The sequence below is a fragment of the Odontesthes bonariensis genome, chromosome 17, assembly GCF_027942865.1.
Source record: "Odontesthes bonariensis isolate fOdoBon6 chromosome 17, fOdoBon6.hap1, whole genome shotgun sequence".
Classification (NCBI taxonomy): domain Eukaryota; kingdom Metazoa; phylum Chordata; class Actinopteri; order Atheriniformes; family Atherinopsidae; genus Odontesthes; species Odontesthes bonariensis.
Genome location: NC_134522.1, coordinates 36,922,103 through 36,946,992, shown reverse-complemented (window position 1 = coordinate 36,946,992; position 24,890 = coordinate 36,922,103). Strand labels below are relative to the sequence as shown.

Below are 24,890 nucleotides of genomic sequence, written 5' to 3'. Positions count from 1 at the left end.
TCGATGGCTCCAACATTAGCCTTCACGTGCTCGAGCTCAGCGTTGATAACCGTAGTATTGTTAGATTTATTATTTTGATTATTTATTATTTTTTAGTATTTATTGTTAGATTACCGCAGATATGTCTTTTCTCAACGAGGGGAGGATATGCGATGTCCATGGTCGGTGTGTTTGTGTGGTGACTTCGCCTGGACTCTTACCCAAGGAGGTGTTAGGTGTGATGCCATCAGCTTCGGTTGGACTAACTTTGGGTCTTCCTTCAATGCACTAAAGAAGTTCTTGCAGGGTGTTGAATGTAGTTAGTACACAGTACTTTTTTCATCAGTCATACACATTCATACACCGATGGATGCATCGTGGGGTTTCAGTGTCTTGCTCAAGTAAACTTCGACATGTGCCCTGGGGAAGCCGGGAGTTGAACCACAAACCCTCCAGTTGGCAGATGACTGCACTTCCTCCTGAGCTACAGCCCAATTGTTATGGGAAGCAACTCACTGTCCTTGTGGGGATGATGCTCTCAGCAGAGAAGTTAATGTAGTCTGTAACACTCGGTCATGGCACTGACATCATCTCCATATGACTCACAGAGTGCTTTCCAGTCTGTGGACAAAGGTTGCTGCTGAACAATGGGTATGTTGGGGACATCAAAAACTGAAGTCATTCCCTTGTGGATCAAACTGGACTTTGTTCTGTAAATCCATTGCTTCCTTCCCAGGTTAACGTGAGCTGAGTTGATGTTAGTTGTGATCTTGCATGCAAACTAACATCCTCCTTTTTTGAACCTGGTACCTTAAAGGTGATAGAGAATGGTTGAATGGGGCATTAATCCTTGTTCTGTGATGTGATATGTAGCTCAAAAAAATTGGTTGGGTCTGTAATGGCTCAGAACCTCCCTAAAAGGCTCTCTGAAACAGCTGTTACTATGCTGGGTTTAGTATGCGTCTTTTTCCCTTACTGGCGTCGTTTCAGAGCTTATCTGGCAACCTCATTATGAAATGCAGGTAGGTGTTGGCGCTATTCGGTTGCCGTTGCTTGATTGGCTGCCCTTGCTCTCACTGAAAACAGAGCTATAGAGTAATACACTGACTGGAAAGTAAGCTCATCAGAATCAGAATTCGTTTTATTGCCATTGTTAGTGAACAGTGTTCACTAACTAGGAATTTGCTGCGGCGTAAGATGCAAACATGTAACATAGGATATAATAATAAAAAATAAAGAATAAAAATATATGAATGTAAAATGTACAAGGTGTGTACAACAATACACAGTATCCAATATACAGAGCAACAACAGTGCAGCTTCATTAGTGCAATTTTAATGATGGTAAAGTGACTGGGGCAGGTTATGAGGTGATTATGAAGTGTTCATAAGTCCAACTGAAGGGGGGAAAAAACTGTTTTTGTGACGGGAGGTTCTGGTCCAAATGGGCCGAAGCCTCCTGCCCGAGGGGAGTGGTGCAAATAGAGAAGGGTCAGCTGTGATCCGACCTGCTCGCCCCATAGTCCTGGAGACGTGCAGCCGATCACCGTCTCAGCGGAGCCACAGCTCGCTGCAGTCTGTGTCTGTCCCTGTCGGAACAGACCATCTACTGAGCTGCTCGGAATCATGCAAGGTTTGTGAAACTGTACTCCGTGAAATGCGCAGAGCAAAGGAAAAGTCGGCGGTTGGGGATGCTGTTAAAAATAAATAAAAGCCATTGATCGCGAACATTGCTTTCCGGGGGAAGAATATGTAACGATCGTAGTCCGCTTTCACAGCCTTGGAAGGCTCACCTGTTGCTGTTTCTCGCCGAAGGGGCGTGTCTGAAACGGGGTGGCTGTGGACTTGGGTGTGGGGGGGTGATTGCTGAAAAAGTGACGTCACTTTTTCACAAAAAGGGATTGGGGGATATTCTGGGGGCTATTCTAAAAAGGGGAGTACTTGAAACAGAGGTTCTGACACTTGCTGGCACTTCGTGTGTACTCCCCACAGCGGGGAGACTCAGAACTAACACCAAAAACGTGAAAAAGACGATTTTGATTCTCTATCCCCTTTAAACATAAGTCACACACTAACATTTGATGTCTTTGTTAACCAGAAGTAGACACGCAGACAGGATTTGAACATCCCACCCTGCATGGCCTTTGTCACAGGGCATCATTTTGCCATTGGCTTTCACATGCTGGCAAACGTGCTTACACAGACTGCTCACTGTGAGAAATGCTTGTTGTGAAGCTCAGTGCTCGGATCCTTAGCCATCATGTCTTTTCTGTACGCGTCATATCTATCCCACATTGACACATATAGACCAACATACTTTGAGACTGAAACTGGGTTTTAGTTATTAACTTCTGACTTTGCTAAATGTTACCGTGCAAGTAATATCTTTAGTTTTTTTAATTGTACTGAATGATAATAACTGTCCCACTTATTAATATTCGCTAATAACTAATCCAGCTCCTGTTTGATCTGCAACAGGTGTATAGGTGGGGGTGAGGAGTACCAGATTGTGGTCTGATTTTCCTTAATGGGGGATGTACAGAGGAGCTGTGTATATCTTTTACATGAACATAAAATATGTTTTCTCTTGTGGAGCAGTTGACAAACTGTTGAAAGGGTTGAAGTGCTGCAGAGAACCAGACTTGGTTTAAATCCTCCAGTCATTGCCATGATTGCTTTGGGATGTGGTGTTTATAGTCTGGCAATGACTGGGCGGATGACATCACAGATAGCATCAGGGGCGCCGCGTGGTAATATATACACCGCCTTTACAACTGATGAACACAGATGAACACTCTCAGTAGGTAATATGGACTTTAACTCGCAGGAGGCAGTTCAGTGTCCTGGGTAAGGACTCTCTACTTCACAGTAAATGTCCAGGATTACACCATCTGTTGTTAACAAGCACTGTGACACCATCGCCTTTGCTTTTGCATTTGCTGCTGCTTCTGATGTGTCAGTCAGCTCGTATCCTCTAAAAGTGGAGAGATATGTTTGAATTCAGTGTATGCTCCTGCAGCCATGTCTTAGGGAAACACAAAACCTGCTGTATTCTTGTCAATACTGCAAGCTTGTTCATTATATTTATTATCAATTTCATATTCCTCATCATGATTGAGGGACGTTATGATTTAAACTTCCTCCAACCAGCTCTTCATCATGCCTGGGACTGGGGGTCTTGTTGTGAACACTTCTTCCTTTGGAATGGTAAAAGAATTAAAATAAAATACAAACTATTTGGTTGGAGCTGCTACAACTTGCTAGCATTATGATGTAGCGCTCCGGACCGGGGGACAGGGAAAGAGGGAGAGCAAAGAAAAAGAAACGGAACAGAAATAGGAAGAAACAATCAGAGAAAACAATGAAACACCAGACACCAGCTGCTACACCTGTAAAAATAAAACTGAGGACAATCCATGGCCTCTGTGGGGAATCCAGCCTTAGAGCCACCAGCACCTGGGTTAGGGTTAGGGTTGGGGTTAGGCTCAATGGCCCCCTCCTACGTGATGTCTCAGTTCGGACTCCTGTTCAATCACCATGGAGTTTGGTATAGGTGCCAAGGGAGGTGCACTGTCGCTCAGGATCCGACTGATGGTTGCTGCGTGTGCTGGAATGGTCTTGGAGTAACTCAGGAGGCCGTGGGAAACTCCGTGCATTTCTGGGTTTATGTTAAAAGTGGGTGCGCTAGACACAAGGTCCGTATCGGTGTGTGTCGTGTGTTGCGGGGGGAGAGAAGGGGGGTTAGGGTTGGGTTAGGGTTAGGGGATGGTTAGGGTTAGGGTTAAGGTTAGGGGAGGGTTAGGGTTAAGTTTAGGGGATGGTTAGGGTTAGGGTTAGGGGAGGGTTAGGGTTAAGGTTAGGGGATGGTTAGGGTTAGGGTTAGGGTAGGGTTAAGGTTAGGGTTAGGGTTAGGGGATGGTTAGGGTTAAGTTTAGGGGATGGTTAGGGTTAGGGGATGGTTAGGGTTAGGGTTAAGGTTAGGGGAGGGTTAGGGTTAAGTTTAGGGGATGGTTAGGGTTAGGGTTAGGGGAGGGTTAGGGTTAAGGTTAGGGGATGGTTAGGGTTAGGGTTAGGGTAGGGTTAAGGTTAGGGTTAGGGTTAGGGGATGGTTAGGGTTAAGTTTAGGGGATGGTTAGGGTTAGGGGAGGGTTAGGGTTAAGGTTAGGGGATGGTTAGGGTTAGGGTAGGGTTAAGGTTAGGGTTAGGGTTAGGGTTAGGGGAGGGTTAGGGTTAGTTATGGTTAAGGTACGGGTGAGGGTTAAGGTTGGTTCTGGTTAAGGTTAGGATATGGTTGCCGGTTAGGGTTGATTTGTAGTTAAGGTTGTGTGTAAGGGTTATGGTTAGGGTTATGGTTGGGTAGGATTATGTAGTTATGGGATTACGTATTTTAAGGTTTGGAGGGTTCTGTTTAAGTTAGGTTCGTTGAAAACTAAAAATTGGTTAGTTTTTAATTTGTATAGTTTTTTATAGTGTATCAAATGTAATTTCGTCCAAGTGGAGATTGACGTTATTTGGGTTTTAGTTTAGAGGATTTAGGGAAAATGTAACCAATAGGTGGCTAGAAAGTCTATGAGATTTGAGAGTAAAACGGGGATAAAATCATGTAATTATTAGATTTTGAGCAGTGTAAAATTGGGGGGGTTTCGGTTTAAGGTTGGGGTTAGGGGGATTTATGGGATTATGTAGATTAGTTTTTGGGGGTCCTAATTTTTTCCGGTCATTTGAGAAAAAAATTTAGTTTATTCAACCTAATTTTTTGTAGTGTATAGATTATAATTTTGTCCGGGTGGACTTGGTTCTCGGTGGAAACTTTGTAGGAACGAGGTTGGGGCCTTGTTTCTTTTGGAAAAGATTAAAGGAGGGTTATTTGAGAAAAATGGAGTGAAACCACACTCCTGTCCAGGTGTTTCGGTGGATGAGAGTCTGTTTTGCACGATCCTAATTTTTGTTTTCTTAGTTATTGGTTCTGTTTTGTTTAGTACCTCCCGGGGTGTTGTTCGTTTATGTATTGTGTGAAATGGAGCTTTTTAGGCTCCCTGAGTGTGGTTGTGGTTGGTTGTGTGCAGTGGTAGGCCGGGGCCCCCTTGTTAATCAGTTCTTTCTGTCGTCTGTTCCTGTTGTGGTGTATTATCTTCTCCCTGATTCTGTGTTCTCGTGATATGTTAGTCGGAGGGTTTTTAACCTGTAAATGTACATGTAGGATGTACGCTAATAGGATCTGTATCCAGGCCCTCAGTGTGTTTCATAATATATGTGTATCTCTATGTGGATGAATGGAAGATGTTTTACTCCTACTCTGTGGCCTTTCTTACTCGAGCCGACAGCTGATTCAGCAGTTCAAACACCGATCACCTCTGTAGTCTGTTGAAAGTCTGTCCATGCTCATCTTCCACCACAGTGCTCACTGATGAAATGAACCCTGTTTTGTGTCCTGTAGCCCTCATCAGATGGCTGCATCAGTTGGACTTCAGAGTTTAGATCAAGACAAAAACATCTCGTTCTTACTGAAGGAGCTCGACACTCTGAGAGAAATCAACAACAAGGTAAGAATCTTTGTCTTTACACAGTTGTTTTGTGTATAGATTTATGAACACAAAGCACTGTTAAGCCCCTTTTCTCTCACTGTATCCATGATGCTAAAATCTCTTCATACATCTAATCCCGAAGCAACTTTGCAAAGAAAAAACAGGTAAAAAAGAAAAAGGCTTGCGCGAGAATTTCAGACTTTAGTATAAAACGAGTTCCTTTGACATTAACATACAAAAACATGTGCGTGTATTTTTTACAGCTTTGGGTGATGTTTAAGGTGATAACATATTGTTTTAACACTGCATGTAAGCCAGAAAATATGAAATCTTAGGGCACCTGAGCATAGCGATTCCACAGATTCATGCTGGGGACAACAATGACATTTTTTTAAACTGTCTTTCTTGAAAATCGTCTTTTCTCATTTTGCAAGGAAGGAAGTAACAAAAACCAAATGATCCCAGCTCGTGTGTACATCCACACATCACTGTGGAACTCTAACCAACAGCACTTTAGTCACTCAGCTGATTCTGCAACGCTGGCGGATGTGTGTAAGGACAGTCTCTGATTGGCCCGTGTGAGTTATGATGAGGAACAGCGAGTTAACGAAGACAGCCTTTTTGCACCAGCAGACACAACCCATTTGTGAAAGCGCCTTGCAATAAAAGTAAACCAATTGAAGCTGAAGCTCGTTGCCTTACAGCATCATCTTCAGCTCTGATTTTTGTTCAGGAAACAAAGCCCAGAGTCGAAGTGAACTTCTTGAAAGAAGCAGACAGTCTGTAACTCACTGCTGTTTTTCAGCTGCAGGAGCAGCTGGTTCAGAAAGAGAAGGAGCTGCAGAGGAGGGAGGTGGACGAGGAGCTGAAAGAGGAGCAAAGGGATGCCCAACGCTGGGAGAGGCCCACATGTGAGAAGGGGAAGAGGGGAGGCCCATGTCACAGTCTACACTCCTGATACAAACATGGCTTTGTGGCTCTTAAAACATGCGCATATATATATATATATATATATATATATATACACACACATACACATACACACACACACACACACACACAAACACATGGAGTTAAGTGATGAGAGATGAACACATTTTCATGATCTAGCAGCTGCAGACTGCATGAAGTTTTCGTTTCCTACATGTTAAGCTGGGCTGAAAGATGCTGTGTTAATAAGGAGTGTGCTTTTACTGATGAAAACAAATCTTCTGCAGCATCAGAACTGTGTTTTCTCAGTTAATCATGCAGTACACTTAATTTATTTTGTACTCAAGCTATCCGGGTCTTCTGTGTTATCAGGCTGTGGCTGTCTGTTGGCTCTGATTTAATTTCTTCTCTTATTAAAAGCGTGTGACAGTGTGAGGGCAGGCGCCTTTGTCTAATGAAGGCCTGAGGACTGGAAGAGGTGACCTCGTCTTTAATGATGACACAGCAGCTGCAGGCTGCATGCATGTGTGTGATCACAGGCTACACAGAGCTTCTAAACACTCACACACACTCATACACAGGCTTTAGTTTCTTGCCCAAGGACCTGAGGCCTGAAGCAGCTCGAGTCAAAGCACCGAGCTTCTGATTGGTCGGCAGCTGCTCTTCCTCCTGTGCCACAGCTTCCCCATCACGGTGGTGATGTGGAGGTTTTCATGAGGAAACCTGCGTAAAGATGGACAGAGTTCAGACTGCTGAGTGCACGTTAACTCTTCTGTCTCTGACCCAGGATCAGGTTGATAAGACCTCCCAGCTAATCTGCAGACACCTGCTGACACCAATGGACCACATCCAGATGTTGGATCCAATAGATCACATGTTAACATCTGCAAGGCTGCTGTCAGAGCAGCTGGGAACAGACCATTCAGGACTGCTGTGCTGTTAAGAGATGTGGGCTTGATTTAGCCGAGTCCCTTCTGACACAACAGCAGAATGAATGGATCCTGCTGGAAGACACACACACACACACACACACCCAAACAGCAGCGTTCCAATAACCAGCAGAGTCTCTGCTCTGTGATGATTTCCACCTCACTTTCAGTCTCACAAGAGCTGTGGTCATTTCTGCTTTATTACAGCTTGAACACACACACACACTCTCTCTCACACACACACGCGCACACACACACACACACACACACACACAGACACACACACACACAGTGTAGTAATAAAGATCTCTTCTCTGGTTGGTTGGTCAGTCTGAGGAGTAACAAACATATTTTTTTTAGTTTCAAAAGAATTCACTCAGGCTGACTCTCCTTGTCTCCTCTCTCCTTGTCTCCTCAGCGGTGTTGGAGGAGGTGCTTGCATCTCAGAGGGACAGAGATCAGGCTCTGATGTCACGACTCCTGCTGGCCAATGAGGAGAGAGACGCGGCTTTGCTTCGTGCCCGCAGGCTGCAGCAGGCATCTGAGTAGGACTTCCTTCTTTGTTGGGTTGGTCACTGGTTAACAGGTTAACAGGTTAATGGGTTAACAGGTTAACTGGTTAACAGGTTAACGGGTTAACAGGTTAACAGCATCAGGAACAGGCTGCAGCAGGCATCTGAGTAGGACTTCATTCTTTGTTGGGTTGGTCACTGGTTAACAGGTTAACTGGTTAACAGGTTAATGGGTTAACAGGTTAACTGATTAACAGGTTAACGGGTTAACAGGTTAACAGCATCAGGAACAGGCTGCAGCAGGCATCTGAGTAGGACTTCATTCTTTGTTGGGTTGGTCACTGGTTAACAGGTTAATGGGTTAACAGCATCTGAGTAGGACTTCATTCTTTGTTGGGTTGGTCACTGGTTAACAGGTTAACTGGTTAACGGGTTAACAGGTTAACAGCATCAGGAACAGGCTGCAGCAGGCATCTGAGTAGGACTTCCTTTTTTTTGGGTTGATCACTGGTTAACAGGTTAACTGGTTAACGGGTTAACAGGTTAACAGCATCAGGAACAGGCTTCAGCAGGCATCTGAGTTGGACTTCATTCTTTGTTGGGTTGGTCACTGGTTAACAGGTTAACGGGTTAACAGGTTAACAGCAGCAGGAACAGGCTGCAGCAGGCATCTGAGTAGGACTTCCTTCTTTGTTGGGTTGGTCACCGGTTAACAGGTTAACAGGTTAACAGCATCAGGAACAGGCTTCAGCAGGCATCTGAGTTGGACTTCATTCTTTGTTGGGTTGGTCACTGGTTAACAGGTTAACGGGTTAACAGGTTAACAGCAGCAGGAACAGGCTGCAGCAGGCATCTGAGTAGGACTTCATTCTTTGTTGGGTTGGTCACCGGTTAACGGGTTAACAGGTTAACAGCATCAGGAAGAGGCTGCAGCAGGCATCTGAGTAGGACTTCATTCTTTGTTGGGTTGTTCACCGGTTAACAGGTTAACGGGTTAACAGGTTAATGGGTTAACAGGTTAACAGCATCAGGAACAGGCTGCAGCAGGCATCTGAGTAGGACTTCATTCTTTGTTGGGTTGGTCACCGGTTAACAGGTTAACGGGTTAACAGCACCAGGAACAAGCTGCAGCAGGCATCTGAGTAGGACTTCATTCTTTGTTGGGTTGGTCACTGGTTAACGGGTTAACAGGTTAACAGGTTAACGGGTTAAAGCGATACAATGTAACTTCTCAAAAAGCCCACTCTGGAGCTCCCCCTACAGGCTTGGAGGTAATGTACGGTCACACTGTCGTAAATACAACACCCTTTCACTTTCACTTTTCACGTTTGTTGATGAACCGGCGAGGAGTTAGAAGGTGCAAGCTATGTCGACCAAGAAGGTAAGAGTAATCAAATGTACCTGGGAGCGTGAGAGGGGTCTATTTGTTTTTGCGGTAGGTGTGCCAGAAAGCAAGTCAAAGTACTTCCGCTCAGCTCCCGGGCCGCCACCGGGCCGCTCCAGCAAAGTTACATAGCGCAGTTTTTCCAACTCAGACCCCTGAAGGGCATAGGAGACAGGCCAATCGTAATATTAAAACTCATTCTAGCCACACAAATTTTTTCAAGATGTTATTTTAAGGTAGAAATGTTACATAGTATTGCTTTAATAGGTTAACAGCATCAAGAACAGGCTGCAGCAGCTAAAGGAAGCCTGGTGTATGAACGCTGTTGTGCTGATGATGAATCCCGTTCTGTCTTTATTGGTGCGAGCAGCTGTGGGAAGCTGTGCTGTGTTTCAGAACCAGATCAGTGTCTCTGAGCAGAACCATCCATCCATCCATCCATCCATCCATCCATCATCTTCCGCTTGTCCGGGGATCGGGTCGCGAGGGCAGCAGCTTGAGCAGAGAAAGCCAGACGTCCCTGTCCCCGGCCACTTCCTCCAGCTCTTCTGGGGGGACCCCGAGGCGTTCCCAGGCCAGCCGAGAGACATAGTCTTTCCAACGTGTCCCCGGGGCCTCTTCCCAGTGGGACGGGCCTGGAACACCTCACTAGGGAGGCGTCTAGGAGGCATCCTAACCAGATGCCCGAGCCACCTCATCTGACTCCTCTGGATGCGGAGGAGCAGCGGTTCTACTCTGAGCCCCTCCCGGATGACCGAGCTTCTCACCCTATCTCTAAGGGAGAGCCCAGACACCCTGCGGAGGAAACTAATTTCGGCCGCTTGTATTCGCTATCTCGTTCTTTCGGTCACTACCCACAGCTCGTGACCATAGGTGAGGGTAGGAACATAGATTGACCGGTAAATCGAGAGCTTCGCCTTCCTGCTCAGCTCCTTCTTCACCACGACGGGCCGGTGCAGAGCCCGCATCACTGCAGATGCCGCACCGATCCGTCTGTCAATCTCCTGTTCCATTCGTCCCTCACTCGTGAACAAGACCCCGAGATACTTGAACTCCTCCACTTGGGGAAGGATCTCGTTCCCGACCCGGAGAGGGCATTCCACCCTTTTCCGGCCGAGGACCATGGTCTCAGATTTGGAGGTGCTGATTCTCATCTCAGCCGCTTCACACTCGGCTGCGAACCGCTCCAGTGAGAGCTGAAGGTCACGGCCAGACGACGCTAACAGAACCGCATCGTCCGCAAAAAGCAGAGACCTGATTCTGAGGTCGCCAAAACGGACCCCCTCAACGCCCTGGCTGCACCTAGAAATTCTGTCCATAAAAATTATGAACAGAATCGGTGACAAAGGGCAGCCCTGACGGAGTCCAACCCTCACAGGAAACATGTCCGACTTACTGCCGGCAATGCGGACCAAACTCTGACACCGGTCATACAGAGACCGAACAGCCCATATCAAGGGGTCCGGCACTCCATACTCCCGGAGCACCCCCCACAAGAGTCCCCGAGGGACACGGTCGAACGCCTTCTCCAAGTCCACAAAACACATGTAGACCGGTTGGGTGAACTCCCATGTACCCTCCAGGATCCTGCCGAGGGTATAGAGCTGGTCCACTGTTTCACGGCCAGGACGAAAACGTAAGTTACGTATGTAACTACGGTTCTATGAATCCCGGATGACCGCCAGAGGGCGGTGCTGAAAGCGCTGAATGTCCCTTCGCGCATGCGCCGTTCGAGTAGTAATACCAACAGAGTCACACCTGTGACATGTCGGATGATCAATCAGAGGCTATATAGCCTGACGTCATCCGTCACTCTGTTCTTACAGAATCTTCTCGCGGAACGCAAGGATTCTGAGTGACAGAGAAGCTCTGGCGGTCATCCGGGATTCATAGAACCGTAGTTACATACGTAACTTACGTTCTATTTCATCCCTACTGACCGCCAGAGGGCGGTGCTGAAAGCACTGAATGACTAATACCAGCGGCGTCACGAAGAATCCAGAGCAAATACCTCATTGAGAAGGCTCAGAGGACCCTCGCCGCAGAACCTGGTCCAGAGGATGAGGGGAGGCCACATTAACCCTGTAAAATCGGGTGAACATGCTCGGGGAAGCCCATGATGCCACAGCACATATTGCTTCCATCAGACCCCTCTCAAGGCTACCCAGGAAGCGGAGACGCTCCTGGTAGAGTGCGCCTTCACACCAACGAGTGGGTAGCAGCGTCCCGCAGCGTAGGCGTGTCAGATGACGCCCACGATCCAATGGGAGAGGCGTTGCTTGGAAGGAGGACAACCTAACCTAGGGCCTCCGTAACCTAGGGCCTGCGCCAAAGGCTCGAATGGATAGTGGCACAGAGCTTCAATAACCAAGGGCAGATCCCAAACTGGTGCCTGTGGAACCATCGGCGGGTGCGACCTACGAGCACCACGCAAGAAAAGATAAAGTAGAATATGGCTCCCCATGGTACAGCCCTCAAAGCCAGCATGATTTGATGATATCGCCGCTATATACACCTTAAGTGTTGAAGGAGAGCGGCCCTTATCAAGAAGAGACTGGAGAAACTCCAGGATAGTGGACACTGCACAGGTGAGTGGATCACCATTGTGGGCAGAACACCACTGGGAAAACAGTCGCCACCTTTCGTCACATCACTGGCGAGTCGAGGGTGCCCAGACACTCAAAAGGGTGCATCTACCGGGACCCAAATATCCTGTCAGCAGCTGCTCAAGCCGTCCAGCGGCCACACTCACAGTCGGAGGCGTTGAGGATTGGGGTGCCATAGCAGTCCCAACTGGGACAGCAAAATCCCTTCTGGTCGGAAAACACCACGGGATGCCGTGACAGACCCTGCCGGAGCGGGAACCATGGCCGTGCTGGCCAACACGGAGCCCCTAGTAACCTCTCGTGGCCCTCCTCGGCAACCCTCCGAAGAGCAGGCCAAATCAGAGACAGGGGTGGAAAGCATATAGGAGGACCCTTAGCCAGGGATGAGCCAATGCGTCCTGGCCCAGTGCACCAGATGCCCCCTTAAGGGAATACCATCGAGGACATCGAGTCGATTCCTCTGTGGTGAAAAGATCTACCTCTGCCCGATCAAAGAGGTCCCAGATCCTGAGCACTAAGTCGCTGTGAAGGGACCACTCTTCCCGGAGCAGTCGCCTGGCGGGAAAGAGAGTCTGCGACATGGTTGTGCCGCCCTGGTAGGTACCCTGCCTGCAGGGTGGACAGGCGAGGAGAGGCCCATTCCGGGAGATCTCTGGACACTTACAGAAGCCGCGCTGACCCGGTGCCACCTTTATGGTTGAGGTGGTAGACCGCAGAGGCGTTGCCTGACCGAATCAGAACATAATTCCCCTTCAGGTGGGCAAAAGGTGTCTGAGAGCCAGATGCTCAGTACGCAGCTCCAGTACGTTTATGTGTTAGGGCGCAGTGATAGCAGACCTAAGGGCACAACCCGAGTGACCGACGTCAGTTTGCCCAGTAGCCGCAGGAAGGCGACGTAAGGAAACTGTCGGCCCAGCCTGAATCGACTGACCCACCGTAGAATATCGTTCACCCTTGAGCAGATGGGTAAGCCCTCATGGTGAATCCGGAGACACCCCAAGAAAAGTGGTTGTCTGAGATGGGGTCAGGCAGCTCTTCTCCAAGGTGGCCTGGAGGCCCAACTGGGACACATGACCAAGCAGACGACTCGTATCGCGAGAAGCATGCGCTCGGGATGGGGTGCAGAAGCCAATCGTCGAGGTATGGCAGAGCCTTCATTCCGCAGAGGAGAAAGGTCTGCTTTTACACTCCGAGTGAACACCCTCGGGGAGAGAGAGAGGCTAAACGGGAGCACCGGAGAAAAACGGCGATGCTCTGCCGCAAGAGGTACATGAAAGTATGCATCTGTCAGGTCTGTTGAGGGAAACCACTTGTCCCTCGTAACAGTCTGAAGAACCTCTGCCGTCGTGAGCCTGTGAAAAGACAGCACCTTAGATATCGATTCAGTCCCCTTGAGACCCAAAATAGTAGCCTCTGGGTTGCTGCAGAGGATCAATTGTCTCTATTGCACCCTTGGCCAGGAGGGCAGAAAGCTCCTGGTCCAGTGCTTGAGCTTACACCGGGTCAGTGATTATGGTCACCCTGACCCGGCGTGACGTGCGAGGCCGCCGTTGGAATTGTAGCCGGTAACAAGAGGTAAGGGTGGTAACCACCCATGGATCCCCAGCATGAGCAGCCCAATAACTGAGCTGCTGATGGGAAAAATATTCGACGATTGGCCTGGTGGCCTCATCGTCTGTCCCCATGGCCCTTGATGGGGCGGCGGCCAGAGTTTGTGGCACATCACGATGCAGAGCCTCATCTGGTGACACCATAGTGTGGCCACCTCAGGTTCAACCGCAGGCATAAGATCCAAGCCCGCTTTAACCGACTCATGTATAGCTGCCAGCACGCGACCATCTGTGGAGAGGCGTGAAAGGCTCTAGTTCCGCCAACAAGCGCGTAACTCAGAGACAGAAGGGGCCCGTCTGCGCCTGAAAAAAGGCACTTCCAGGAGCGGACTCCTCCACCTGCGGGACGTCTAACTGCAGCTCCATATGCATGATGTCCCACATAGAGCTGCCACTCAACCCACCAGCTGCACTCTGAGACGAAGAGAGTGAGCCAGTCTCTGCCCGAGACGACTGCGCCCCTTCCTCACTCTTAAAGTGAGGGGCAGAGGCAGGCAAAGACAACACGTCCACCTCCGAAGCCAACTCAGGCATGGGTGGAGAAGAGAATCCAACCAGCGAAGGATCCAGCTGGCGTGCCTGAAGAAGGGATTTCACTTCTCCCAATTCTGCAGACAGACGCTCAACTCTCGTGGAAAGGCCCTGATCAGACTTGGCTCGACTCTTCTTAGGAGGAGCCACAGAGGCTGTGGCCTCATTCCGGAGCTTCGAGCGCCTAGGGAGGGTCACCTTCCCAGAAGGTGGAAGGTCATTGCCAGCCGAGTCACCCACACAGCACGGGGCATGTAACTACAGTTCATGCAGGAATTCTCTGATAGGGTCCCCACCAGGCGATCATGTCAAAGGCAGGCAGGGCACAGGTCGTGGCCATCATCTGCCTGAAGCACGGTCTATCAATCCACACAACAGTGGGAGCCATCCATGTTCGAAACTGACCCGCGTCCAACCGCAGGCAGAAAGAACAGAGGAGCTGACACTGTCAGCTACGCCCAGAATACAGGACGACAAGCCAAAACCTGGGAGAGGGGGCGAAAACGCTGCCGTCACCAATTAAAGCAGAGCGCAAAATAGAGTGCGATATTAGCTAAAATCGGGAGAGGGGGCGAAAACGCTGCCATCACCAATTAAAGCTCAGCACAAGATAGAGTGAGATATTGGCTAAAATAGGGAGAGGGGGGTGAAAACGCTGCCGTCACCGATTAAGGCAAGAAAACTCAGATGCTACCATAGGTAGCTCACTCCAAAACCGGATAAGCGGTTGGCTAAAATCGGGAGAGGGGGCGAGACGCCACCAAAAGCAATCAAACTCAGATGCTACCACAGGTAGCTCAATTCAAAGCTGAATAATCAGCTGGCTAAAATTGGGAGAGGGGGCGAGACGCTACCATCACCAAATAAAGAAATCAAACTTAGATGCTACCAAAGGTAGCTCAGTTTAGGAAACTAAACAATCAGCTGTTTAACATCGGGAGAGGGGGGGCGAGATGCCACCATCACCGATTAAAGCAAACAAAACTCAGATGCTACCGCAGGTAGCTCAGTTTAGGAAACTAAACAATCAGCTGTTCAATATCGGGAGAGGGGGGGCATGACGTCACCGTCACCGATTAAAGCAAACAAAACTGAGATGCCACCGCAGGTAGCTCAGTTCAGAACTAATCAGCTGTTTAATATCGGGAGAGGGGGGCGTGACGCCACCGTCACCGATTAAAGCAAACGAAACTCAGATGCTACCACAGGTAGCTCAGTTCAGAACTGAAAAAACGGTAGTTTAAGGCGCTACCATCAGAATTTAAAGCGCAACAACAACCGGAGAGGCTAACAAGTAGCCAAGCTGAAGTGCGTATCACAACACCAACGAGAAGCTGTGAGTCGGGAGGGGGGGCGCAAACGCGACCATCACCAACACACAGAAGATCGATCAAAGAGTAACCAGTCGCAGCCCCTAGGAGGGCGAAATATCGCTGCTCCAGCCAACGGGCAAATGGGGCGTCAAACAACAGTGAAATGACCAAGAAAGGTTGATGCTATGCAAGCGAACCGCACGCGAGAAGAAAAAAGAACAGAGTGACGGATGACGTCAGGCTATATAGCCTCTGATTGATCATCCGACATGTCACAGGTGTGACTGTTGGTATTACTACTCGAACGGCGCATGTGCGAAGGGACATTCAGTGCTTTCAGCACCGCCCTCTGGCGGTCAGTAGGGATGAAATAGAACCACACTGCACCTCCTGAATCCGAGATTCGACTATCCGGCGGATCCTCCTCTCCAGTACCCCCGAATAGACCTTACCAGGGAGGCTGAGGAGTGTGATCCCCCTATAGTTGGAACACACCCTCCGGTCCCCCTTTTTTAAAGAGGGGGACCACCACCCCGATCTGCCAGTCCAGAGGCACTGTCCCCGATGTCCACGCGATGCTGCAGAGGCATGTCAACCAAGACAGCCCTACAACATCCAGAGCCTTGAGGAACTCATGACGGACCTCATCCACCCCCGGGGCCTTGCCACCGAGGAGTTTTTTGACCACCTCGGCAAACTCAGCCCCAGAAATGGGAGGCCCCACGTCCGAGCTCCCCAACTCTGCTTCCTCATCGGAAGGCGTGTAGGTAGGATTGAGGAGCCCTCGAAGTATTCCCCCCACCGACTCACGACGTCCCTAGATGAGGTCAGCAGAGCCCCGCCCTCACCATACACGGTGTTGACGGTGCACCGCTTCCCCCCCCCGAGCCGCCCTGAGCAGAACCTCTGAGCAGAACCTCTGAGCAGAACCTCTGAGCAGAACCTCTGAGCAGAATCTCTGAGCAGAACCTCTGAGCAGAACCTCCTCACTGATTTCTTTAGTTTGTGCTGAAGGAGGAACACAAGCCACTGCTGTTCTCCTCTTCCTCTTCATTATGCACCTCCTCAGCCTTGTTTAAGAGCTATGAAATGAGCTCTCGTCCTCCTCGAGCAGCAGCCAAATAGAGCAGAAAATCTAATTAAAGATAATACCCCTCTTACTCCTCCCTCCCCCTCTGCCTCCCCCACCCCCCAGGATGAGAGGGTAATTGATATTGGAGGCCACAATCCTTTTTATGAGGACAGAATATGGAGGAGCATGTTCCATCTGTCAGGACTCAGAGTGTGTGTCACTTTCTGCTCCTGTGTGTGTGTTTTCCTGATGCAGGAGGCAGCCCTGAACACCTCCCTGAGTGTGTGTGTGTGTGTTTTCCTGATGCAGGAGGCAGCCCTGAACACCTCCCTGAGTGTGAGTGTGTGTGTTTTCCTGATGCAGGAGGCAGCCCTGAACACCTCCCTGTGTGTGAGTGTGTGTGTGTGTGTGTGTGTCTGTTTTCCTGATGGAGGAGGTGGCTTCAGTAAAGTGTGTGTCGGTGTGTTTTAGGTGTGTGTATGAATAATGTAAGGCGGCAGCCATCGCTGTTTCTTCTCTCTTTCTGAAGGCTCTGTTGGACCCTCTCAGACAGGTGTGGGACCCCCACAGGGACCCCTGTGTGGGCTGAAACGGGCCGCAGATGGATGAAATGAGACAAGTTATCATCATCAGGGTGTTGGCTGATGCTGCAGAACATTTTAGAAGAGCTTCTCAGTCATCAGATGTGTGTTTGAGGGTCATAAAGCAGATCTGAATCTGGTTCTGTGCAGATGTTTCATCATCATGCCATGATTCTTCAGCACTTCATCAAATCTGTCTTTAATGAAAATTATTAACATGCCAACTTCTAAACATCCGGCCCACCTGGCCTGTTGGGATCAGCTGACCTTCTGTCTGAGCTTCTAAGGACATTCTTTCCTGAACGTGCAGAACACTCGGCTCCATCCTTTCTGTAGTTTCTAAAGCACCACCAGGCAGCTGCTGCTTCTGTGTGTCCTGCTGCAGCCATCTGAGGCTCTGCTGCAGCCACCTGAGGCTCTGCTGCAGCCATCTGAGCCTCTGTTGCAGCCATCTGAGGCTCTGCTGCAGCCATCTGAGGCTCTGCTGCAGCCATCTGAGGCTCTGCTGCAGCCATCTGAGGCTCTGCTGCAGCCATCTGAGCCTCTGCTGCAGCCATCTGAGCCTCTGCTGCAGCCATCTGAGGCTCTGCTGCAGCCATCTGAGGCTCTGCTGCAGCCATCTGAGGCTCTGCTGCAGCCATCTGAGGCTCTGCTGCAGCCATCTGAGGCTCTGCAGCAGCCATCTGAGCCTCTGCTGCAGCCATCTGAGGCTCTGCTGCAGCCATCTGAGCCTGCTGCAGCCATCTGAGCCTCTGCTGCAGCCATCTGAGGCTCTGCTGCAGCCATCTGAGGCTCTGCTGGAGCCATCTGAGGCTCTGCTGCAGCCATCTGAGGCTCTGCTGCAGCCATCTGAGGCTCTGCTGGAGCCATCTGAGGCTCTGCTGGAGCCATCTGAATCTCTGCTGCAGCCATCTGAGGCTCTGCTGCAGCCATCTGAGGCTCTGCTGGAGCCATCTGAGGCTCTGCTGCAGCCATCTGAGGCTCTGCTGCAGCCACCTGAGCCTGCTGCAGCCATCTGAGCCTCTGCTGCAGCCATCTGAGCCTCTGCTGCAGCCATCTGAGCCTCTGCTGGAGCCATCTGAGCCTCTGCTGCAGCCATCTGAGGCTCTGCTGGAGCCATCTGAGGCTCTGCTGCAGCCATCTGAGGCTCTGATGGAGCCATCTGAGGCTCTGCTGGAGCCATCTAAGGCTCTGCTGCAGCCATCGGAAGCTCTGCTGCAGCCATCTGAGGCTCTGCTGCAGCCATCTGAGGCTCTGCTGCAGCCATCTGAGGTTCTGCTGCAGCCATCTGAGCCTCTGCTGCAGCCATCTGAGGCTCTGCTGGAGCCATCTGAGGCTCTGCTGCAGCCATCTGAGGCTCTGCTGCAGCCATCTGAAGCTCTGCTGCAGCCATCTGAAGCTCTGCTGCAGCCATCTGAGGCTCTGCTGCAGCCATCTGAGGCTCTGCTGCAGCCATCTGAGCCTCTGCTGCAGCCATCTGAGGCTCTGCTGCAGCCATCTGAGGCTCTGCTGCAGCCATCTGAGCCTCTGCTGCAGCCATCTGAGGCTCTGCTGGAGCCATCTGAGGCTCTGCTGGAGCCATCTGAGGCTCTGCTGCAGCCATCTGAGCCTCTGCTGCAGCCATCTGAGGCTCTGCTGCAGCCATCTGAGGTTCTGCTGCAGCCATCTGAGGCTCTGCTGCAGCCATCTGAGGCTCTGCTGCAGCCATCTGAGGCTCTGCTGGAGCCATCTGAAGCTCTGCTGCAGCCATCTGAGGCTCTGCTGGAGCCATCTGAGGCTCTGCTGCAGCCATCTGAGGCTCTGCTGCAGCCATCTGAGGCTCTGCTGCAGCCATCTGAGCCTCTGCTGCAGCCATCTGAGCCTCTGCTGCAGCCATCTGAGGTTCTGCTGCAGCCATCTGAGCCTCTGCTGCAGCCATCTGAGCCTCTGCTGCAGCCATCTGAGGCTCTGCTGCAGCCATCTGAGGCTCTGCTGGAGCCATCTGAGGCTCTGCTGCAGCCATCTGAGGCTCTGCTGCAGCCATCTGAGGCTCTGCTGCAGCCATCTGAGCCTCTGCTGCAGCCATCTGAGGCTCTGCTGCAGCCATCTGAGGCCAGGAGATTCTTATTCCCATTTATCATTTATTCTTCAGCCGTCCTGTTCTGTGCTGGCTTGCACTTCCGCATCCCTCTTCTCTGGAGGTGGGACATTTGAACGTCCATGAGCCAAACAAGCACTTTGTCCCACCTTTTATTTATTCATGAATAAAGAAATACAGGATTTGACATGTACTCAGTATGCTACCCTTCTGTTGAATGACACAAACTTTACATGAAGCTGCTTTCTGTTAGCGCTTTCTTTGAATTTTCCCAGTTAGAAGTTGAGCAAGGGCACCCCATGCTCCCCGGGCGCTTCATGGCTGCCCACCGCTCCAGGTTAGCATCTGTCTCTGAGTGTGTGACCCTGTGCATGTGCAAGTGTGTGTCAACAGGTGCCGACCTGGATGGGTTAAAATTGGAGGACAAATTTTGTGTGTATGCATGTATGCATGACCAATAAATCGGATCTTAATCTTAAGTTGTTATGGAACACAATCCTGGGGCTTTGATCATAAAACATGTGTGCATATGTGCAGCATGCTGCAGGAACACTGGAAGGCTGTAGAAATCGGATGAAAGCATGTAGATGTCTGATAAGATGTGAGTTCTGCATGTAGCCTGTTACTGCTTATTGTGATCATGACCTCATTCAGCTCATATTCACAATAAGCTCGTAACCAGCTTCATATCTGAACAGTACTGTGCATGTCAGCAGAGCCACCGTTCAGTTCTCTCTGGTGTGGGGCTCAGGATTTAGATTTGGACATGGATCCCTTTAAAAGAAGCAGGTCTACACCACAGCTGGTACACATCTGTCACAGGTTCCGTTCATGTGGTCAGTAACAGCACATCATTCCACTCAGACAGAGCTATACGGGAATGCCGTTTAAGGGGCAAAACCTTTCTGCAGCCCTACATAAACCTGTGAGCTGCAGTGTTTTTATTTGTTAATAGTCTTTAAGACAAAGGCATATTCCTTTTAAAAAGAAGAGCTAAGGCCTTGAGCTGGCCCTGGTGTCATAAAGATTAAGTTCAGCTGCAGCTGTGAAATCTTGTCTGACAAGTGAAACTTTTTTAAAGGATGATTGCAGATTGATTTTTCCTCACTCGGATCATCTGATTCCTCTGATGGCTGCTGGCAGCGTGCCTCTGTTGAACGGAGGTGTGTGGGAGTGTTAATGATGGTGGTGGAGGGAGCCGAGCCGAGCCGGGCTGAGCCGGGCTGGATGGGCTGTAAGCAGGGTGTTAGAGGAGCTTTATTGGAGGCGGCCAGTCTTTCATTACCTGCTGTTCCCTGCAGAGCGAGCAGCCTCGGCCACCTTATTACAGTTTATTACAGCAAAACAGCAGCAGGCTAAATGAAAAAGAGCTTCCCAGGAGGAGAGGCAGGAGATAAGCTAGTTACCAGCTGCACGTCCACCATCATGACTCCTGTTTGCATGGGAGGAAAAGCACGTGTCCGTTCAGCGGAATCTTTTCAGCTGGAAATTGAAATGATAGAGGTTTTTCAGATGGCCTTCAGGATCGCAGGACATAATGAAGCTCAGGCCGCCTCTGAGGCCCAGCTCTGAGGCCCAGCTCTGAGGCCCAGCTCTGAGGCTCCCTCTGAGGCCCAGCTCTGAGGCCCAGCTCTGAGGCCCAGCTCTGAGGCCCAGCTCTGAGGCTCCCTCTGAGGCCCAGCTCTGAGGCCCAGCTCTGAGGCTCCCTCTGAGGCCCAGCTCTGAGGCCCAGCTCTGAGGCCCAGCTCTGAGGCCCAGCTCTGAGGCTCCCTCTGAGGCCCAGCTCTGAGGCCCAGCTCTGAGGCCCAGCTCTGAGGCCCAGCTCTGAGGCCCAGCTCTGAGGCTCCCTCTGAGGCCCAGCTCTGAGGTCCAGCTCTGAGGCTCCCTCTGAGGCCCAGCTCTGAGGCCCAGCTCTGAGGCCCAGCTCTGAGGCTCCCTCTGAGGCCCAGCTCTGAGGTCCAGCTCTGAGGCTCCCTCTGAGGCCCAGCTCTGAGGCCCAGCTCTGAGGCCCAGCTCTGAGGCTCCCTCTGAGGCCCAGCTCTGAGGCCCAGCTCTGAGGCTCCCTCTGAGGCCCAGCTCTGAGGCCCAGCTCTGAGGCTCCCTCTGAGGCCCAGCTCTGAGGCCCAGCTCTGAGGCCCAGCTCTGAGGCCCAGCTCTGAGGCTCCCTCTGAGGCCCAGCTCTGAGGCCCAGCTCTGAGGCCCAGCTCTGAGGCCCAGCTCTGAGGCTCCCTCTGAGGCCCAGCTCTGAGGCCCAGCTCTGAGGCCCAGCTCTGAGGCTCCCTCTGAGGCCCAGCTCTGAGGCCCAGCTCTGAGGCTCCCTCTGAGGCCCAGCTCTGAGGTCCAGCTCTGAGGCTCCCTCTGAGGCCCAGCTCTGAGGCCCAGCTCTGAGGCCCAGCTCTGAGGCCCAGCTCTGAGGCCCAGCTCTGAGGCTCCCTCTGAGGCCCAGCTCTGAGGCCCAGCTCTGAGGCCCAGCTCTGAGGCCCAGCTCTGAGGCTCCCTCTGAGGCCCAGCTCTGAGGCCCAGCTCTGAGGCCCAGCTCTGAGGCCCAGCTCTGAGGCCCAGCTCTGAGGCTCCCTCTGAGGCCCAGCTCTGAGGCCCAGCTCTGAGGCCCAGCTCTGAGGCCCAGCTCTGAGGCTCCCTCTGAGGCCCAGCTCTGAGGCCCAGCTCTGAGGCCCAGCTCTGAGGCCCAGCTCTGAGGCCCAGCTCTGAGGCCCAGCTCTGAGGCTCCCTCTGAGGCCCAGCTCTGAGGCCCAGCTCTGAGGTCCAGCTCTGAGGCCCAGCTCTGATGTGGTCATTGGGAGGGAAGCAGGAGCCTTTGTGGGCCCCAGTTTCTCTGCTACAGGGTACCAGTTCACCCTACCTGTCATTTCACTTTATTTCAGAAATAAATTCTTTCCTCTGAGCCAGCTGAAGAGTCGAAGCAGAAGGAGCATGCTGTTGGATGAACCTATGCCAGAACAGTGTGAACAGGGTGCAGGAATGGTCCACTCAGAACCTGGATATGAGCCTTTTCATGTCTTACTGCTGAAACAAAGATAAAGTCTGCTTTCACCTGCTGTCCTGGGCAGCTGTGATCAGGGAGCAGCATTTACACTGCTCAGACCTAAAGCTAACTGTGTGCTTCCGTCTGTTGCCAGGTTGGAGAACATCAGCCTGCAGGACCCTCACATGGTAAAGCCTCTCGCTGGACTTGTATTTTAGTTGTATTATTTAGCATCAGGTTGATGATCTGAGCAGTTCTGTTTGCTTTGGATCTTTAGGATGTGGATGACCTCCTTCAGAGTGTCTGTGAGGCGGACTCTGTCCAGGACATCCAGAAGTTTGGGTCCATTCTCATTCAGCATCTGCGGTTGACACGGCAACGACAACATGAAATAACAGCTCAAGAGATGAAGTCTGTGATGGATGAAAGAGACAGATCTTCTCACAAGGTGAGTCCACTAACCTGGCTGATGAACTGCTGTGCAGGTGCTTCGGTCCTCAGTCCCACCAAATGTCCACGAGGGCGTTGCCAAAACACTGAGCTCCAGAGTGCTCCTGATGGCACGGCAAACGGTCAGAACCAGGAGCCAATGTTTGAGAGAGAACTGTAAGAAACCGGCTGGAGGAAATCACCAAACCTCCTTTTGACTGATGTGATGAGAAAAGTGTCCTCCTGCACGTTTCCTGCAGAGCTAATGGCTGCCATCTCCCCTGGTCCATCACCAGCCCCATATCATCCATGATGGAGGAAATCTGCTTGTTTTCATCTTTCTATGTTTCATTGGACCAAGGATCATCTCCTTGTCCAGAGCAGATTGGTCAAATCAAATCAAATCTACACCTTATACAAATTTATTTGTATAGCACATTTCATGTACAAACAGTTCAAAGTGCTTTACATAAAATAAAAGCATTGCAGCAGGGAGTGCAAGAAGCATTAAAAATACATAAAATAATATAAAGAGAAACAAATAAAATCATTTAAATGAATTTAAAATCAGGCAACAGTCTAGATAAGTTAAAAGATATTTCATGCATAGACACATGAGAAAAGAAATGTTTTTAACCTGGATTTAAAAATGTCTCCATTCGGTGAAAGTTTAATCTCCACTGGCAGTTTGTTCCACTTGTTCGCAGCAGAACAGCTAAATGCTGCTTCTCCATGTTTAGTCTGGACTCTGGACTGGACCAGCTGACCTGAGTCCTTGGATCTAAGAGCTCTGCTGGCTTTATATTCTCTGAACATATCACAGATGTATTTTGGGCCTAAACCGTTCTGGGATTTGTAAACCATCAGCAGGCTTTTAAAATCTATTCTGTGACTGACTGGAAGCCAGAGTAAAGATTTTAAAGCTGCTGTGATGTGTTCAGATCTCTTAGTCCGGGTTAAAACTCTAGCAGCAGCGTTCTGGATGAGCTGCAGATGTTTAATGCTCTTTTTGGGAAGTCCAGTTAAAAGAGCATTACAGTAATCGAGTCTACTGGAGATGAATGCATGGATGAGTTTCTCCTGGTCTTTTTGGGAGAGGAAACCTTTAATTCTGTTGATGTTTCTGAGATGGTAAAAAGCTGCCTTGGTGACAGCTTTGATGTGGCTGCTGAAAGTCAGATCTGAGTCTATCAACACTCCGAGGTTACCAACTTGGTCAGTGATTAATCTCTGAGTCTCTCTTCCTTCCAACCATCCACAGTCCATGGCTGCTTCTCTTCAGCCACTGGGACCTGCTTCTCTTCTCTTCAGGTGCTACTGATGCTTTACTTTTGCTTCTCTGGATGGAAATCCCATTTCCTCCAGCCGGTTTCTTACAGTTCTCTCACAAACATTGGCTCCTGCTTCTGTTTCATTTCTTCTGTTGGACATTTTCTATTTTCAGACATATTGCTTTGAGTTTTCTGTCCCGACTCTTAGACAGCTGTATGTTTCCCTTTTAAAACCTTCCCATTTGTTTTGTTCTTGCTCCAAATTTTAGACAAAGCTGACAGGGAACAACCAACATCTTTCATCACACTTGAATGACCTTCTTGAAGAGTTTAATAATTCTTTCCATTGTTAGCTTCCATGTTGTGGCCATGTTTCATTCAGCAGTTGTAAAAGCTCATGAACCTCTGCAGGAACTCTCTTTAGCTGCAAATTCATGTGCATATTTAGACTGGTGCAAACTTCCTGGTGATTCTTTAAGTTCTTCCTCTACTGAGTCTGAATAAGCCAGAATGATTTTAATGTTTTACCAAGCCACTCGATAGTTCTTGACAAGGACGGTATTCCACAAATGAAAAACCGATAAACACTTGTTCTTCTTCTTCTATTCTCTATTCTTCTCCCACCTGAGGGTGGAAGCAGGGGAAGGTAGAGTGTACAGCCCAGTCCGGCAGGGGAGTAGGTAGCCCGATCTGGCCCCTCGCCCTTCCTCGCCCTTCCTCATCCTCTCTTTCTCCTTTTTTATCATCATTGCTCTCTTCTCTCCTACCCTCTGTTCCCATTTAAACACCACAAAACACTGGAATACATCTCCATAGAAGCTAAGTGCTGAGCATGTTAGGGACTGAAACACCTAGTCCTATTAGTAGAATTGACCAAATTAAAATACAAATGAAGAAGAAATGTTCAGAACATAAAGTAATTATGAAATGTTGTTTTTGTGGGCAGGAATTAAAAACTGCAGATGTCCTGGTTGCAGCAGTCTCTGACTGTTTAAGCTCCGTTTTGATTGGAAGGCGCACACTGTTTTTCATTGTATAGAGAAAGTTGTTTCTTTTCTTCTCTTCTCTTTTTATTTATTTTCTTTTTTTCCTTGTTTCATGTAATCATTAGTAGCATACACTTTAGCAGGAAATACATTTAGTATCAGAGAGGACCTA

The 24,890-nt window shown here is 49.9% G+C and overlaps 1 protein-coding gene across 4 annotated transcripts in view; it reads left to right on the top strand.

Annotated features, from left to right (window-relative positions):
* Positions 1 to 24,890, top strand: part of mipol1 (mirror-image polydactyly 1) — a 129,557-nt gene that overhangs the window by 48,301 nt on the left and 56,366 nt on the right. For 3 of the 4 annotated variants that reach the window (XM_075448531.1, XM_075448534.1, XM_075448533.1), the window contains exons 6-10: positions 5,417 to 5,522; positions 6,310 to 6,415; positions 7,782 to 7,908; positions 22,187 to 22,220; positions 22,310 to 22,480. In XM_075448531.1, coding sequence (XP_075304646.1) covers positions 5,417 to 5,522; positions 6,310 to 6,415; positions 7,782 to 7,908; positions 22,187 to 22,220; positions 22,310 to 22,480 — 544 coding nt within the window. The remainder of the gene's footprint in view (positions 1 to 5,416; positions 5,523 to 6,309; positions 6,416 to 7,781; positions 7,909 to 22,186; positions 22,221 to 22,309; positions 22,481 to 24,890) is intronic. The other variant, XM_075448532.1, reaches the window with a different exon arrangement.